This window comes from Microcaecilia unicolor, chromosome 8, assembly GCF_901765095.1.
Source record: "Microcaecilia unicolor chromosome 8, aMicUni1.1, whole genome shotgun sequence".
Taxonomy (NCBI): domain Eukaryota; kingdom Metazoa; phylum Chordata; class Amphibia; order Gymnophiona; family Siphonopidae; genus Microcaecilia; species Microcaecilia unicolor.
Genome location: NC_044038.1, coordinates 28,214,202 through 28,230,902, shown reverse-complemented (window position 1 = coordinate 28,230,902; position 16,701 = coordinate 28,214,202). Strand labels below are relative to the sequence as shown.

At 42.4% G+C, this 16,701-nt stretch overlaps 1 protein-coding gene across 1 annotated transcript in view; it reads right to left on the bottom strand.

Moving 5' to 3' along the window:
• The window catches only part of DNAH3 (dynein axonemal heavy chain 3), a 232,988-nt gene that overhangs the window by 110,990 nt on the left and 105,297 nt on the right, over positions 1-16,701 (bottom strand). Inside the window, exons 27-31 of the mRNA XM_030212342.1 lie at positions 16,431-16,545; positions 14,003-14,201; positions 11,334-11,442; positions 4,130-4,243; positions 251-427 (exon numbers count right to left, since the gene is read on the bottom strand). Of these exons, the coding sequence (XP_030068202.1) occupies positions 251-427; positions 4,130-4,243; positions 11,334-11,442; positions 14,003-14,201; positions 16,431-16,545 (714 nt within the window). The remainder of the gene's footprint in view (positions 1-250; positions 428-4,129; positions 4,244-11,333; positions 11,443-14,002; positions 14,202-16,430; positions 16,546-16,701) is intronic.

Genomic DNA, 16,701 nt, shown 5'->3' with positions numbered 1-16,701 from the left:
ACCTGGATTACTGGCCACTGTTGGAAACAGGATGCTGGGCTTGATGGACCTTTGGTCTGTTTCAGTGTGGCAATACTTATGTAAACTTATGATCCCAATTTTTGTGAACAACCTGCTAAAACCATGATTTAAACATGCATGCCAATTTAAACATGTAAACATGCTTTTTGTATGTGTAAATGGCATGTGAGTCTTCTCAAATTGTCTCTTAAATGTTATTATTACGGCCATATCCCCATTATTTGTTTACCTTTAGATTGTCTGGAAGTTCTGCACGTCCTGCATAGCCAGGATTCATAGTAATAAAGACACAGCAGGTGGGATTAAGGGTTAGCTCAGTGCCTTCAAAGAGAAATGTCTTTAGCTTTCGGGCAATGGCCTGCTGGATACTCAGGATCTGCTGTGCAACTACAGACAAAACTTCAACCTGGATGTGTGCAAAGAAATGAAACTATCAGAAGAGATTATTTTTTAAAAATGGTCCTCTGGTTCTTTTTCTTTCATTCCCTTTCTCTCTTTCAGTCTTCCTGTATATCTGTATCATTTAGTCTACACAAAATTGTGTTCTTCAAGTAGCAAGCTGTAAATCAATGTGGGATACAAATGCAATAAATAAATAAAATACAATTTAGAAATATACAGGTCAATATTTAAACCCCACAGTCAGGGTTTCATGTAAATGCTAGCTGTGGCATTTTAAAATAATCCTGAATATTCAGCACCAGTCACTATTTGGATACTGGTGCTGAATATCAGGATAGACCATCAATCACAAGGGTGTGCTGGTAAATTGTTAACAGGGGGCTCTCTCTCGCCAGCAAAGTAAAAGAGAATTCAGGAGGGCCCAAGCCCACATTTTGGGATCCATTTGTTAAAGTAGCCATGGAGAACCGGCTCCCAAAATTCTTAAAAACTTAAACGGCTCTCGAGAGCCTGTGAGAGCCTGCTCCAGCACACCACACCAGTACCTGAATAATGGCAATATTTAGCACAATTATCCAGATAGTTGCACTATCTCTGCTAACTAGATAATTTCACACCATACCCTCACTCTCTCAGTGCTATCCAGATAGTGCTGGTGTGGTCTGCAATGATTTCCAGTGGCAGTATCCAGATAGTGCAGTGAAAATCAGTGGCTGGCCCTGGTCACTGATACTTATCTGGATAGCAGATGCACTGGCAACCTCCCCTAACCCCTCCAATACAGCAGTGCTTAACATAAACACTTTCCTAAAACCTAGATATCATGTGTAAGCAGGTCTGAGTCCCGGCATCAATCTTTTTGGACACAGAAATGCATTCCCCTTCTGAAAATAATTCTTATACAATTCTTAAATATTTCTTACTATGATTGCTCGCTAATGTACTATCATGTTCTACCATTCATGTTACCCATAATCCTTCTGTTATACTAAATGTATACTTTCTCATGTATTCTCACTATTCATGATGAATTGTAAGCCACATTGAGCCTGCAAAAGAGGTGGGATAATGTGGGATACAAATGCAACAAATAATAATAATAAAAGGAGAATATATGTTTATTTTCTAGGCCTGCTCTAGTTCAGTCCAGAGCACACCGTCTCTTGCCATATACACATTTTATTTTTTTTTAAGTTCTATTTATTCAATGAAAATACAATGCAATATCAAAACAGCAGAAAGCAAATTAAGAACCTGAGAGAGCTGTAGTACTTGAATTCCATAGTTTTATATAAACAGAAGAACCCCACCCCCTCCTCCTCCTCCAAATACACATCTTAGAGTTTTAGACAATCATATTCCAGCTCTGCAAATTCAGAATTTAGATGTTTATGTAATATAAGCGTCTAAATATAGGTTTATGAAAGTCTAAAATGCAAATAGCATTTCTAAAATAAGCAGCTTAACAAAAAAGCAGTCGAGGTTAGGGTTTTGTTTTTTGGAACCGTATTGTAATTTTTACTGCAGCATTTTATTTATTTATTTTGTTTACAAGAACTTGATATACCACTAATTGCAAAAACTGCATCGAAGCAGAAACAGAAATATATTGCATATATACCATAAATAGCACATTATGATGCCAAGTTACTGAAGAGCAAGCTAAAAAATGTTAGCATGAGTACTAAAATTCTCATTAGTAAGTGATGAATTAACTAATGATATATACAGCATGTACATGGTAACAAGCCCATGGTAAATGAAATAAAGGCCTTTTGATATATGAACTCCATGAATCTTAACATTCCCTGTACTATCTAGCCCAAAATACAAAAGCTGGGTAGCAAAAGGAATCTCTTCAAATGCCCCTCCTAACCCAGCAGTCCCTTTAGGGGCCAGTAAATTTCCCTCCCACATACATCCCTCAAGTCAACCAACGGCACCTCTGAAGGGTATTCAAGCCCTACCCTAGAGTCCAATCTAATATAATAATTTGCTCCTCCAACATTCCAATGTGTCTCACTGGGATCGTAACCACCTGCTGACATCACTCCTCCAACGTTCTCCTCAAACGTTCCAATGTGTGTCACTGGGATTGTAACCACCTGCTGATGTCACTCCTCCAACGTTCTCCGTCTCCCCCTCCCAGTTCCATGGGACCCTGGAACTGGGAGGGAGGGATGGAGGGACAGAGGGAGGGGGGACACTGGAACTGGGAGGGCCTGGAACTCAGAGGGAGGTGGAGGGGGCAGGGGAGAGATGCTGCACATGGATGGATGGAGGGGGCAGGGCACAGAGGACGTTGCCTGCATATGGATGAATGCAGGGGAGAAAGCATAACGCAGGGGAGGGAGGGGACCCTGAAACTCGGAGGGAGGTAGGGAGGAGATGACCCTGGACCTCAGAGGCAGGGAAGGGATGACCCTGGAACTCGGAGGGAGGGAGGGGGACAACAACCCTGGAACTGGGAGGGAGGGAGGGGGGGACGACCCTGGAACTGGGAGGGAGGGGAGAGCCCTGGCACACACTCTCATGCTCATACACACACTCTCTCTCTCACAGACACACTCGCACCCAGTCTCACTCTCTCTCTGTCACACACACGCACATTCACTCTCTCTCTCACACAGTCACTCTCACACACACTCTCTCTCTAAACATACACACTCCAAGGAAAACCTTGCTAGCGCCCGTTTCATTTGTGTCAGAAACGGGCCTTTTTTACTAGTAAAATATAGAACTCTGAACCTATGTTCAATCTCTCCAACCCTCCCCCTCCCCAAAATAAAGAACAGAACTATAGCCCTGTCTTATCCCCCTAACAAAAATAATTTCAGGATTCTGGCCCTCTCTTTCTGATTACCCCACCTGCCATGAATAAATATGGACTCTAGCTTCCTGTCCAATTCTCCCCTCCCCCACAGAATTACTACTTATCCTCCCACTATAGGATCCCAAAATCTTTGTCAACAGGAGGTGATAATCAACAGCGTTTTCTGTCATAGGCAGTCAGTGACTCAGTTCCTTGGGGAGGCTAAACCAGGGTGAGGAGGGACAGGGCGAGTTGGGATGGAGTGAAAATCAATGGGGTGGGGGGGGGGGGGGTATTTGTTCCTCAATCTCAGCCCATAACAATCATCATGCAGAAATAAAAGGTTAGCAAATCTGTTGCCAGTCGCACCACTTTTTTTAAATCGAGATTTTATATATTTGAAATGGAATCATATACCCTTAAATATCCAACTTTAATACTATTTTGTGTCACCTCATGTGCTACGCTTACTTGCATACAATTTGGAAGCGAAAGCATGCAGGAGGTGTCAAGAGGAGGCCATGAACATGCACAGTTTAGTCTGATTACAAAATAACATGCTAATATTATTTAGACAATACATTTCCCTCTTGATTTTCACCTATTTAGTCAACGCATTTTCATGAAATTAGAAAAAGCATGCGGATGGGGGTCATCTCTTTTTACCATGCACATGCTAAATCTTTTTGCTTCACCAGCATGTGCACGTTACAGTTTTTGACTGTATGCTAAACATTTTTGTTCACAAGTTTCATAAATGTTAGGATATATGGAACTATTTTTACATTTTAATAATTACATTTTTATATTTTCACATTTTAGAACTTACCTCAATGTTAACTTCTGACATGTTCTTTGAATAATTCAAATGATTTGTGTGAATCATAAAATTACCTCAATTCTATTGAACTCATCAAAGCAAGCCCAGGCTCCAGACTGTGCGAGTCCCTTGAAAAACTTGCCCATGGCTTGATAATCAAGCCCATCAGAGCAATTAAAGACGACACACTAAAATAAACAAACACAGAAATGCATTTATGTTCACAGGATCAAGAATGCTTATGAAATGCAAGCATTATCTTTATTATTTCATGTATATAGAAAGCATGTGCAACCTGACCATTAAACAATTGGGGGGGGGGGAGGGGAAGAGTTTGTGGAGAGGATTTCCAGCTCTCTATCTTTATATCTGATAAGTACAACTTAACTTTCATTGACAGATCTAATCTAACACAGTGGAATTCAGAGTGGGATCAAGTTTCTGGAGGAAAAGTCCATAAAAATGTATTTGGCCAGGTAAAACTTGAGAGTCTTTACTCATCCCTGGAAATGGAGTGTGAGAAACAGATCTCTTTTTGGAATCTGCTGGGTACTTGTGACCCAGACTAGCCACTGTCAGAGGCAGAATGCTGGCCTTGATGTACCTTGGTCTAACTCAGCACAGACTGAAAGGCTGCGCTTAACACAAGACTATCTCTACTTCAGGAAGCAGGCGAAAGCTTGGCTCTTCAACCAAGCCTTTACTGGAAGAAGTAACTAACTCATTAGTCTCACTCACACATACAAGGAGGACTCAGGCTGCACATACTGCAGCAGGACATGTTTATCCACTCCTACTCTAGCTGAGATAACATTTAACCATTTCTCTGACCTCATGTGCAACTTTCTTTAAAACAATCACCTTACTTTCTAACTCTTCCTACTATCTTACCCTTCTATATGTTACATCTTTGCTTTACCCTTCGATATCACCTATAATGTTCTATTAAGTATTGTGTTGACATTGTAAATAGTATACCATGCCATACTTTGTATTGTTTTTTTAGTATTTTTACTGCTGTAATTGTCTATTGCTCATGTTTGATCTATTCTTACTGTACACCGCCTTGAGTGAATTCAGGGGCGTAGCCACGGGCGGGCCTGGATGGGCCCAGGCCCAGTCACTTTCCCTCCAGGCCCACCCACCCAACATCCCCTCGCATGTCCTCCCTGCTGGCGCTGCCCCGGTCCCTGCATTATTCTTTTCTTTGCCCGTTGCCGGCAGCACTGCCATTCATTCATATAGGCACCTCCGCTCCCCTCTGCAGCATCCTTCTGGCCCTACGTAAATAGGAAGTGCGTCAGAGAGGGCCAGATGGATGCGGCAAAGGGGAGCAGAGCTGCCAGTGTGAATGAATGGCAGCGCTGCCGGCGACGGGTGAAGAAAAGAATGCTGCAGGGACCGAAGGTAGCATGCAGGGTTACAGCCCCGGACACATTTTTCATTTTGTTTTTGCAGGGGTGGTGGAGAGAGAGAGGCAGGGAAGGGCAGGGCAGAGCAGAGCATGGTGCCCATCCATCCAAGCTGTTGGCCCACCCAAAAATTGCCTTCTGGCTATGCCACTGAGTGAATTACTTCAAAAAGGCGGTAAATAAATCCTAATAAATAAATAATAATTAAGAAGCCCACACTGTAAATTGAGGGACTGGGCCAAAGTGTATCCCAAGCACACATTAAGGTCATAACTTGACAGTTTTGATCATTTTCTATTTTGAGGAGTTAAAGCAATTTTCCTTGGTACCTTTCATTTTATATATGAAATTGGATTTTTGGAGTAGAAGGTTGATGACATTGACACAACTGTTTAAACCAAGTCCTAGAAAGACTCTGTGGTGAGAGTGTATATCAAAAAGAAGTCTAGTGTACCCAGAGCAGGATGACAACCTTGACCTGGTTCTTAATTTGGTGCATTTCAAGACTTAATTTGTGCAACTGTGGAGGGGCCAGGCAGGTCAGGGCATGAGCAACAGAAGGGAAGGGAAATGGGACTTGATATACCACCTTTCTGAGGTTTTTGCAACTACATTCAAAGCGGTTTACATATGTTCAGGTACTTATTTTGTACCAGGGGTAATGGAGGGTTAAGTGACTTGCCCAGAGTCACAAGGAGCTGTAGTTGGAATTGAACTCAGTTCCCCAGGATCAAAGTCCACTGCACTAACCACTAGGCCACACCTAGAAGAAGAGCACTGCTCTCTACTGTGCTCCAGGCTCACCCATTCCCCTCCTCTTTCTTGCGGGCTTCTTGGAAGGGTAGGGCTAGAGCAGAACACCCCTGCTGCTCTGGAGTCTGAGAGGAGGCGGAACAGTACTCCAGGCAGTTCCCAGGGAAATGACGCCCTGATGCCCTTTTAAAATTAGAGATTTCTTCAAACAGCTGAAGTTTTATTCTATTGTTGAGTGACATTGTTGGTGGACTGGAGTGATGTGAAAACATTTTTTACAAAGTCATCTCTTGAGAACCTTGAGGCTTTTGCCTCCCTCTATCACTCGGACCCTGATTACCGAGATAAAAACAAATACTTATGTGTAACCCCCTGGAGAAAGTTGACGGTGGGCCCTGGGTTATGTTATATGATTTCCAATGTTCATGGAAAAAATATCTGCAGAAATAGCAGATACAGATTTTTGCATGTACTTTCGTTGATGATACGATGAAAAATTCTGCTCAGTGTGCTAATGCGGCTAAGAAAGCAAATAGAATGTTAGGTATTATTAGGAAAGGAATGTAAAACAAAAATGAGGATGTTATAATGCCTTTGTATCGCTCCATGTTGTGACCGCACCTCGAATATTATGTTCAATTCTGGTTGCTGCATCTCAAAAAAGATATAGTGGAATTAGAAAAAGGTGCAGAGAAGGCGACGAAAATGATAAACGGGATGGGACGACTTCCCTATGAGGAAAGTCTAAAATGGCTAGGGCTCTTCAGCTTGGAGAAAAGGCGGCTGAGGGGAGATAGGATAGAGGTCTATAAAATAATGAGTGGAGTTGAATGGGTAGACGTGAAGCGTCTGTTTACGCTTTCCAAATATACTAGGACTAGAGGGGCATGCAATGAAGCTACAAAATAGTAAATTAAAAACGAATTGGAGAAAATGTTTCTTCACTCAACGTGTAATTAAACTCTGGAATTTGTTGCCAGAGAATGTGGTAAAGGCTGTTAACTTAGCAGAGTTTAAAAAAGGTTTGGACAGCTTCTTAAAGGAAACGTCCATAGACCATTATTAAATTGGACTTGGTGAAAATCTACTGCTTATTTGTGGGATAAGCAGCATAAAATGTATTGTACTTTTTTGGGATCTTGCCAGGTATTTGTGACCTGCATTGGCCACTGTTGGAAACAGGATGCTGGGCTTGATGGACCTTTGGTCTGTCCCAGTATGGCAATACTTATGTACTTATGAGGCTATTTTCATAGGGATATTTTTCCCTTTGATAATGAATGTAAAATCTGCAGGTAAAAGAGTATCCCCAGACTTATAAGTTGAGTTACAGATAATGGATACTAGACTTGCCTTTAATACCATTAAAACAGAAAGTATGCTGTTAAACAGATCTAGTGCATTTTACTGTCCCCTACTGATTAAGCTAGTTATATTATCAGGTATCTATGGCTTCTCAGGTCTGCAATCTATGGATCCTAATTGACTCATCCCTTTGTATAAATTTTATCTAAAGGAGGTGACATCTCCATTCATTAAGTTATGATTGTTGCAGAACTGAAACCTTTTTTTATATCCCTGTGAAGAAACTATTTTAAGCCTGTAAAATGTATTGGATATTTTCCTGCATTATGTTCTGAAGTGTAATTCTCCTATTTGGCCAGCAGGTGGTGTTTCTTTGCTGAAAAGCTGTTACAGAGAACTGTTTTTTTCTTTAGTTTGACAGAAACAGAAAGCAAGAAGCAATATATACTTGAAATCTTGTTGACTGAGCTCTGATTGGTCTAGGCGCTCATCTCATTTGGACTTTACTGGTTTTGAGATCAGTCTTAGTCAGGAAGAAAGAGAGATCTCGTAGCTGAGGCTCGGTGAATTATATGTCCTGATCTTCCCAGGTACTGTTTAGCCAATATGCAAATGTTTAGTTAGTTTTCTAATTGATCCATTTTTCAGTTACTTGTTGCTGTTTGTTATTTGCACATTTTATGTCCTCTGTTCCAAGTTCTGAGAATAAACACAATTGTTTGTTCGCTTTACTTGTCTGGACTGATAAAGAATCCTGGTGGTTTGTGTGTTGGGTCTGTGAGTGCTTTCTGGGAACTGTGGAACTAACCTAGAAATCACTGGAGATAATTTAGGAACGGAAGACTCACCCAGAGGTGGTTGTGACCCAGTCAGTGGGAGGAGGGTGCTAGTGTACAGCACAAGTGGCAGGTACAGGCAGATCTGAGCTATGCTGGGGATAGACCCTCTAAGTGTCCATGGGGTAACCTCAGGTGGGTGGCTAGGTGTTTCCTGACAGACCCCTGGGGATTTTAGATTATTATTACTGGTGAGGATTTGAGATCATTATCACAGGCACTTATATTTACTATAACAGTGTTTTTTGGGATTACTGAGCCACTCAGTGCAGACATTAAAATGTGTACAGAATGCTGCAACCTGTTTATTGACTGGAATTACTTGTTATGATCGTACCACTCCTTGCTTGCTTGCATTCATTACATTGGTTGCCTGTTTGATGGAGTATAAAGTTCAAAGTATTGGCCTTGATACACTGAGCACTGTATGGACAGGTGTGCCAATATTTTAACAAGTCCTGAAAATTTACAGGCCACAGTGCTGCTTGAGGTCATAGGGCTGTCAGTGTTTACATATCTTATCAGTTAAGGAGACTCATTTTGTTGAGACTAAGAATGGATCCTTTTCTATTGCTGGTCCAATTGAGTAGAATAGACTGCCAAAAGATTTGTGAACGAGAGTCAGAGACCAACTTTAGGAAGAAACTCAAGGCGTATCTGCTTGCACAGGCTTTCAGCTGTGATTAATAACTTATATGATGGCTGACTAAGATTGCTCAGTGAGCGTAAATCCTGTGGATTTGATGATGATGATCAAGTGCCATCAAATCAAGGACAACTCCTGGCAACCATATCAACTGACTTTCTCCAATGTGAACTAGCTTCTTTTTGTCTCTGTAGGTTACTCAATGGCATATTCACAGTTGATACAATTGAATCAATCCATCTTGCCGCTGGTTTTCCAATCCTTCTTTTACCTTTAACCTTACCTAGCATAAAACACTTCTCTAAGGAATCTAGTCATCACATTATGAACCAGATTCAGTAAAAAATACCCACTAAGCGCTATTCTATAAATGGCGTAAAATAGTGCATAGCCCTGGGATCAGCACCCAACTTTTGGATGCAAGGATTTACACCAACCGAAACCTGGTGTAAATCCTCATGCGTAAATTAGGACCAGATCCCACAAATTCTCTAATATTGCACGCATCTTTAGTGAACGTCTCTGACCCACCCATGCCCCTCCAATGGCCACACCCCCTTTTCATTTATATACTATACATTTGCACATGCATCTTTATAGAATAGTGTGTAGCAATATGCACGTGCAAATCCAAATTGCTGTATACTGCCTCGGGTGAATCTCTTCGTAAAGGTAGTTAATAAATAGCAATAAATAACTAAGTTACACAGATTGTAACTGAGTCAGTGCCGTTTAGAGCTGGCAAATAGATGGCCCTGGCGTGGCAGCCAGTGCACACTAAGAAACTGCAAAGTGTGAGCTGGGTGCATGCAGGCTGGAATCAGGGCCTTGCCAACACGGTAAGCAAGGTAAGCACGGCAGGAGGGCACCATCCTCTGGGGGGCGCCCCGCCGCGCCATGCTTACCTCGCCCTCTCCCATGTCCCAACTGCCCGCCCTCTTCTCCCCCCCCCCCAACAAGATCCCTTTTAAATTTACCTCCATCCGGCAGCGAAGGCGCAGCGTCAGTGAAGGAGGTGACGCTTGACGTCAGAAGAAGGCAGGACATTGAGCGAAGGGAAGACTAGTAGAAATGTTGGGAGCGCCGTCTCCTTCACTGACGCTGCGCCTTCGCTGCCAGACGGAGGTAAATTTAAAAGGGATCTTGGGCAAGGGAGGCCTACGGACACCTGAGGAGAAGAAAGAAATTTATTAATGTCTGGAACCTATATTTGCAAAACATATCTCATAAAGCAAGAAGTGCTGTACTCAATAGGCTAGGAACGCTATAAAGCAGTTATAAGCCACTCGTGTAAGTGGATTAAGGTAGCTGATAAGATACGGAAGAACTTGTTAACATGAAGTATGAAGCTCAAAGTTCAGAGGTTGTTGTTGGGGGGAGAGGGGGTAGGGGAGGGGGTAAATGTTAAAAAGTGATGGAACAGACATGATGTAAGCTACGTTACTGTAACAGAAATGTTAGCATGACTACAAACTGTGTGCTCTTAATATATCTGTATTGGAGTCTGTTCATCAATAAAAACCGTTTAAACTTAAAAGGGATCTTGGGGAGTGGGGGAGAAGAGGGCGAGCAGTTGGGACATGGGAGCGGGAGGGCAGGGGAGAGAGGAGCGTGGATGGGAGGGCAGCGATCACCTTCACGGGGGGGGGGGGAGGGGGGCGCGCGCGCAACTGTTCGTCTGCGGGGGGGGGGGGGGGGGGGGGGGGCGCCAACTGATCCTCTGCAGGGGGGCGCCACAGACCCTTGGCACGGCACTGGCTGGAATAAGCCATCCTAGTCTGCAGTTGAGGCAGTGGAGCACTGGACTGGCAGGCTGGTGTTTCAGGTTGGTATCCATAGTGTCTCTAGAACAGTGGTTCTCAGTCCAGTCCAGGGTATACACAGCCAGCTGAGTTTTCAAGATTCCCACAATGAATATGCATGAGAGAGGTTTTCAGGCATTGTTTCCAGTGTATACAGAGCTATCTCATGCAGATTCATTACGGATATCCAGAAAACCAGATTGGCTGGGTGTGCACCGGGACTGGATCGAGAACTGCTGCTCTAAAAACTGCAAGTCCTACACTGGGTACAACCAAAACGGAGTTTGTGACTGAGGTAGTGCTGCTTCAGAATGGCAACTGGGGTGCCTGTGGAAGCTGTGGAATGTGAACTATGTGCACCCATTCCAGAAGGAGCTACCTTGGCTTGGAAACATGGCAGGCAGTCAAATAAAGCTTCAGCCTTTTAAGTGTATTCATGACTCACTCATTAATGCAAGGGATCAGTATCTGGGAGGAGAAAGAATACTACTCATATTATGCAATATAACAAAGAATGTCAGTACCTGTTTGGCCAAGGCTTTTGCAAGATCTTTTGTTGTCTCTGTTTTGCCAGTTCCTGCTGGTCCCTCAGGAGCACCACCAAGATTTAATTTCAAAGCGCCCATTAAAGTTCTGAATACAAAGAATAAACAGCATTTAATAGATGAACTTGGAATAAATATTTACTCTATTTTTCTCTGAAAATGGCCCCTCTAGTTTTCAGTTTCATTCTTTATGAATGAGGATCTCCCAGTGTAAATGGAGTATTAGATGCACAGATCAGCCTTCCAAAGTTTATATTCAAGCAAAGGGGATTATTGAACATGGTATGCAGATTCAGTAATATCCTTGCCAAGTTTTAAAAAATATAACTGGTTAAATTAATTGGAATTCATTGGTTAATTAACCTCAACAATGTACTAGTACAGTCATTAGTAATAAGTCATCTGGACTACTGTAACACTTTGTACGCAGGCTGTAAAGAACAGACCATTAAAAAAACTCCAAACAGCCCAGAACACCGCAGCCAGACTCATCTTTGGAAAAACTAAATACGAGAGGGCGAAACCTCTAAGAGAGAAACTACATTGGCTACCACTCAAGGAACGAATCGAGTTCAAGATCTGCACAACCGTCCACAAAATCATCCACGCAGACGCCCCACTCTATATGTTAAACCTAGTGGACCTACCACCTAGAAACGCCAAAAGATCGGCCCGCAAATTCCTCAATCTGAACTTCCCCAGCTGCAAAGGAATTAAATACAAACAGTCATACGCTACTACTTCTGCGTATAAAAGCACACAGATCTGGAACGCATTACCCATGGCCCTGAAAAATATGGACAATCTAACCAGCTTTCGCAAATCTTTGAAGACACACCTCTTCAACAAAGCCTACGAAAGACATCCTTAATAAATCATTCCTCAATTCACTCAGGTGCACCAAAAACGCCTCTCACAACACCTTTCTAGCATTTTGCATCTAATTCATCTACTGTCAGCTTATGTATTTAAAATCATGCAATGACCTTGCATCTAATTCATCTACTTTCAGCTTATGTATTTAAAATCATGTAATGACCTTGCATCTAATTCATTTACTTTCAGCTTATGTATTTAAGATCATGTAATGACTGCATCATAACAACACTCTGTAAGCCACATTGAGCCTGCAAAAACGTGGGATAATGTGTGGTACAAATGCAATAAATAAATAAATACTCCATATTATATGTGATAGAAGTCACTACAAAGGCAATTTTTAAAGCTTTTTTGTGTAAAAAGTTCAACATTGGCCTGCTCGCCTCTGCAAGTGAAAGTACCCATGCTGGTTACAGCGTGGGTTCCTTTACCTGGTGGGAAAAGGAGATAGGGTGGCGCGAGATCAAAGGAAAGAAAGTACATGTGGAGCTTTCCCTGTGGATACTTTGCCTCCACCTCCTCGAAGCAGTGGCGAAGCCACGGGGGGGGGGGGGGCTTCCCACACCCCCGCCCTTTGAGCTCAGGCCTCCTCCAAACCTGCAGCACCCCATTAAACAACTGGTGGGGATGCTGAAGCCCCGTCAGTCAAAGAAATACGGTGCTAGAGATACTCCCCTCCTCCTTGTGCTGCTGCTGTGATGTGGAAGTCAGCAGCGTGCCTACAGCTGCTGACACAGAGACTTCTCATCATGCATGCTCAGTTCACACATGGACTGAGCATGCTCAGAAAGTCCCAGCGTTGGTGGCTGGAGGTACGCCGCTGACATCCGCATTACAGCAGCACAAGGAGGAGGGGAGTGGCTCAGGCACAGAATTTCTTTGTCTGGCGGGGCTTCGGCATCCCCACCAGCAAAGGTATTTTTAACACATGCGGGTGGGAGGAAATGCATTGCCCCCCCAGTCCATCCGTGACCCCCATGAAAAAAATCAGAGGGCTTGCTACAACCCTGCCTTGAAATAGGTATAAATTTGTGCAACAATATTTGTACAGTATTGGGAATTATTTTTGTTACTAGAGTATCTTTATATATATATATATATATATATATATATATATAAAAGACAGGCATGAATTTAGGCTCCCTGTTATAAAATTATCTCCATAGTGAGAAGATCTGAAAACACATCTGACCTTCATTTTGTCCATCAAGGAATCTGTTGATAATCCATTTATGTGCGTTTCTGCCACTTAAAACTCCTTATAGAATTTCCTCAGCGTTCAAAAACCCCCTTGAATTTTATAAAAGTCTCAGTAAACACAAGACTTTCCTAAAATATTTTATAGTACTTTATAGTAGCTAATCTTCAAAGGGGAAAAAAAAAACCTACACTGCCATACCAAGGGCTGTGCTGAGCAGTGCAGCTGCACAGGGTACAAAATATGGCGATATTGCAAAAATTGCTCCCAGTCTACTGTCTCCTCTCACTGGCAGTGGTGAAATGGGTGGGGCAGAGGGCACCAGTAAGCAAGCTGCAAAGGGTGCAAGCTCAGTACAGTTCTAAATATCTAACTAGTTTTTATTTGAAAATTAGTTATAAATTGCACACAGCAAAAGTACCTGAATACTTTCCAATTACATGCAATATTTGAAAATCACTTACCAAATGATTTTGTAGCAAAGCCTGCAGAAGTATAATGCAATTCAGAAACACATAGCAATTTAAATATACTGAAATATAAACAAGGATTTCAAATATTTTAAAAATACCTATAACATCGATCGGTCAGGGGAGTTATAACCAGGCGAGGTGAATTTCCTAGATACTCATAACCATACTTGACCTCTGTGGTAATCATTCGTATCAACACATCATCTTCTTCCCAATAATATCTCAGCTGAGAAATCCACTGGAAATCGTTCAGACTTGAAATCTTGTCCTCAGCCAATTTTGCCACCACATCACGTGCTGAGAAAGCAGAAGGGCATTATATCTAATAAAGCACAAACTCACAACGATATTTCATATAATTAATAACTAACCAACCCCCTTGTTTTATAAAGGCACGCTAGCAGCTGCCGTGCGGCAATGCCGACACAGCCCATTCAAAGTGAATGGGCTGTCTTGGCATTATCGCATGGCAGCTGCTAGCGTGGCTTTGTAAACAGGGGGGCAAGTTTGCCTATTAAAGAAATTAAGACGTAAGGATTTTTCCCATCCTATGTTGAGGAGTAAACTTGTTTTAAATAGACTCCTAAATTGATTAACTATGTCCATTTCTATTCTTTCTTCAACCACTACTTCCACACGTTGTTCTCAATCACAACTGCATGCTTTAGGAACATTCAAAACAGTGTACCGAGCAGTGGCATACCAAGGGGGGGACGGTGGGTGCGGCCCGCCCCAGGTGCACGCCGCTGGGGGGGGTGCCGCAGCGCGCGCCTGTCTGCTCCCCGTTCGCTACGCTCGCTAAATTCTCTCGTTCGCTGCAGCTCCCTCCTTCTGCCCCGAGCGTAGCGAACGGGGAGCAGACAGGCGTGCGCTGCGGCACCCCCCCCCCCAGCGGGGTGCACCCGGGGGGGTGTCATTTCGCGGGGGGGGGGAGGGCGCGCTGCACCCGGGGGGGGGGGGGCATTTTACACATTCAGGATTATTAGAATTTTTTTTCCTATCAGGGAGCAAACTCCTTACTACAAATACAGTATTCTAAGTATACTTTTGTATTATTTTGTGTTATGATTGCTAAACCACAGCATATCACAGTCCCACCTGTAATTTATTAGGATTTATTTACCGCCTTTTTGAAGGAAATTCACTCAAAGCGGTGTACAGCAAGAATAGATCAAACATGAGCAATAGGCAATTAACATCAGTAAAAATGTTCAAAAACAATACAAAGTATGGGCATGGTATACTACTTACAATGTCAACACAATACGTAATGGAACATTATAATTGATAGAGAAGGGTAAAGCAAAGATGGAACATATATATATAGGTAAGAAAGTAGGAAGAAAGTATCACAGAATTAATCAAATTTATTCTAACTCACAACTATTTCCGCTTTAACAATGATATCTATCTACAAATCATGTACACTGCGATGGGCACCAGGACAGCACCCTAATATGCCAACCTCTTCATGGCTGAGCTGGAAGAGACATTTCTGAATATATACCAGACCAAATCCCTAAATTATTACCGGTACATCGATGACATTTTTATGATTTGGACTAAGGGGGAAGAAACTCTGAAACAATTTTAAAGTTCCTTCAATACATAGCATCCTACAATCAGATTCAAAATTAACTACCCCCTGTGGAATCAATGCCCGACTAGTAGTGTATGGTTGCCTTTACAGGGGAATCCAGATTTTAGGCCGGGCGGAGACAACAGAGTTTTTCAATCCTTGAAGGAGAAGAGGGTATCTTTGCTAGAACATTTAATTAAAGAGGATGGGTCCATAATGTCATCTCATGATTTTTTGAATCATTGTGCGCAGGGCCCAGGTACGCTTTTTGCATACTGTCAACTAATGCATTATGTGTGTTCCTTGCCGGGGGGGGGGGGGGCAGTTTGTTCCCACGGTTTGGACGCCAGCTGAGAGAAATTTTGGAGGGAGACGCTGCAGGCCAACAAGGATTTCACATCTTTGGGACAGCACTTTACAAAACCAGAACATTGTATCAGTGATTTTATGGTAAGAATCCTGAAAGGGAACTTTAAAACAATACAGGAACGTAAGACCTTTGAAGTCAGAATGATTAAATATTTTGACACCCACCAGACAGGATTTAACAAAGATCTGGGTTTTCTAGCCCATTATAAACCATAAAATTGTACTGCTTTGTCATCCTCTTATCTCCCTGTCCCTCATCCACCTGGCTTTCTCTGCCTCTCACCTAACCCACTCTCATCCTGTTAGACTGTCACTGAAATGCTTTGATGTTTCACTTATATATACTGTCATCTACCAACATTTGCTTACTTCCGATCTGACGAAGAAGGGCTACCTTTGAAAGCTAATCAAAAAATGTATTAAGTTATGTCCATTAAAAAAGGTATCATCTTATTTTCTTTTCCATGTTTTATTTTATTTTGTTCTATTTCTATTGATTACCTTTAAAATTGGACTAACACGGCTACCACATCTCTCTACTCAAGAAAGTTGGAAAAAGAGTGACTGAAAACACTTACCATGTACATCAATGACAGTCAATGCTCCCATGGTAAGACGGGCACCACTAGACAGCTTTCCTCTAACAAGTTCAACGATCTCACTGATTTGTATGTTGCTCTTCTTCAAGAAGGCCTTAGGCAGAAACAGAAGGGAAGATAAAAGGAACCATTTCTGAAACTGGCAGATATTTTAAGCATTATTACTATGAGGTATGCACTCTGATTTTCTATGGCAGAGGTGAACATTTAACATGCTTATACTTATAGACTTATACGGTCTGTGCCAGAA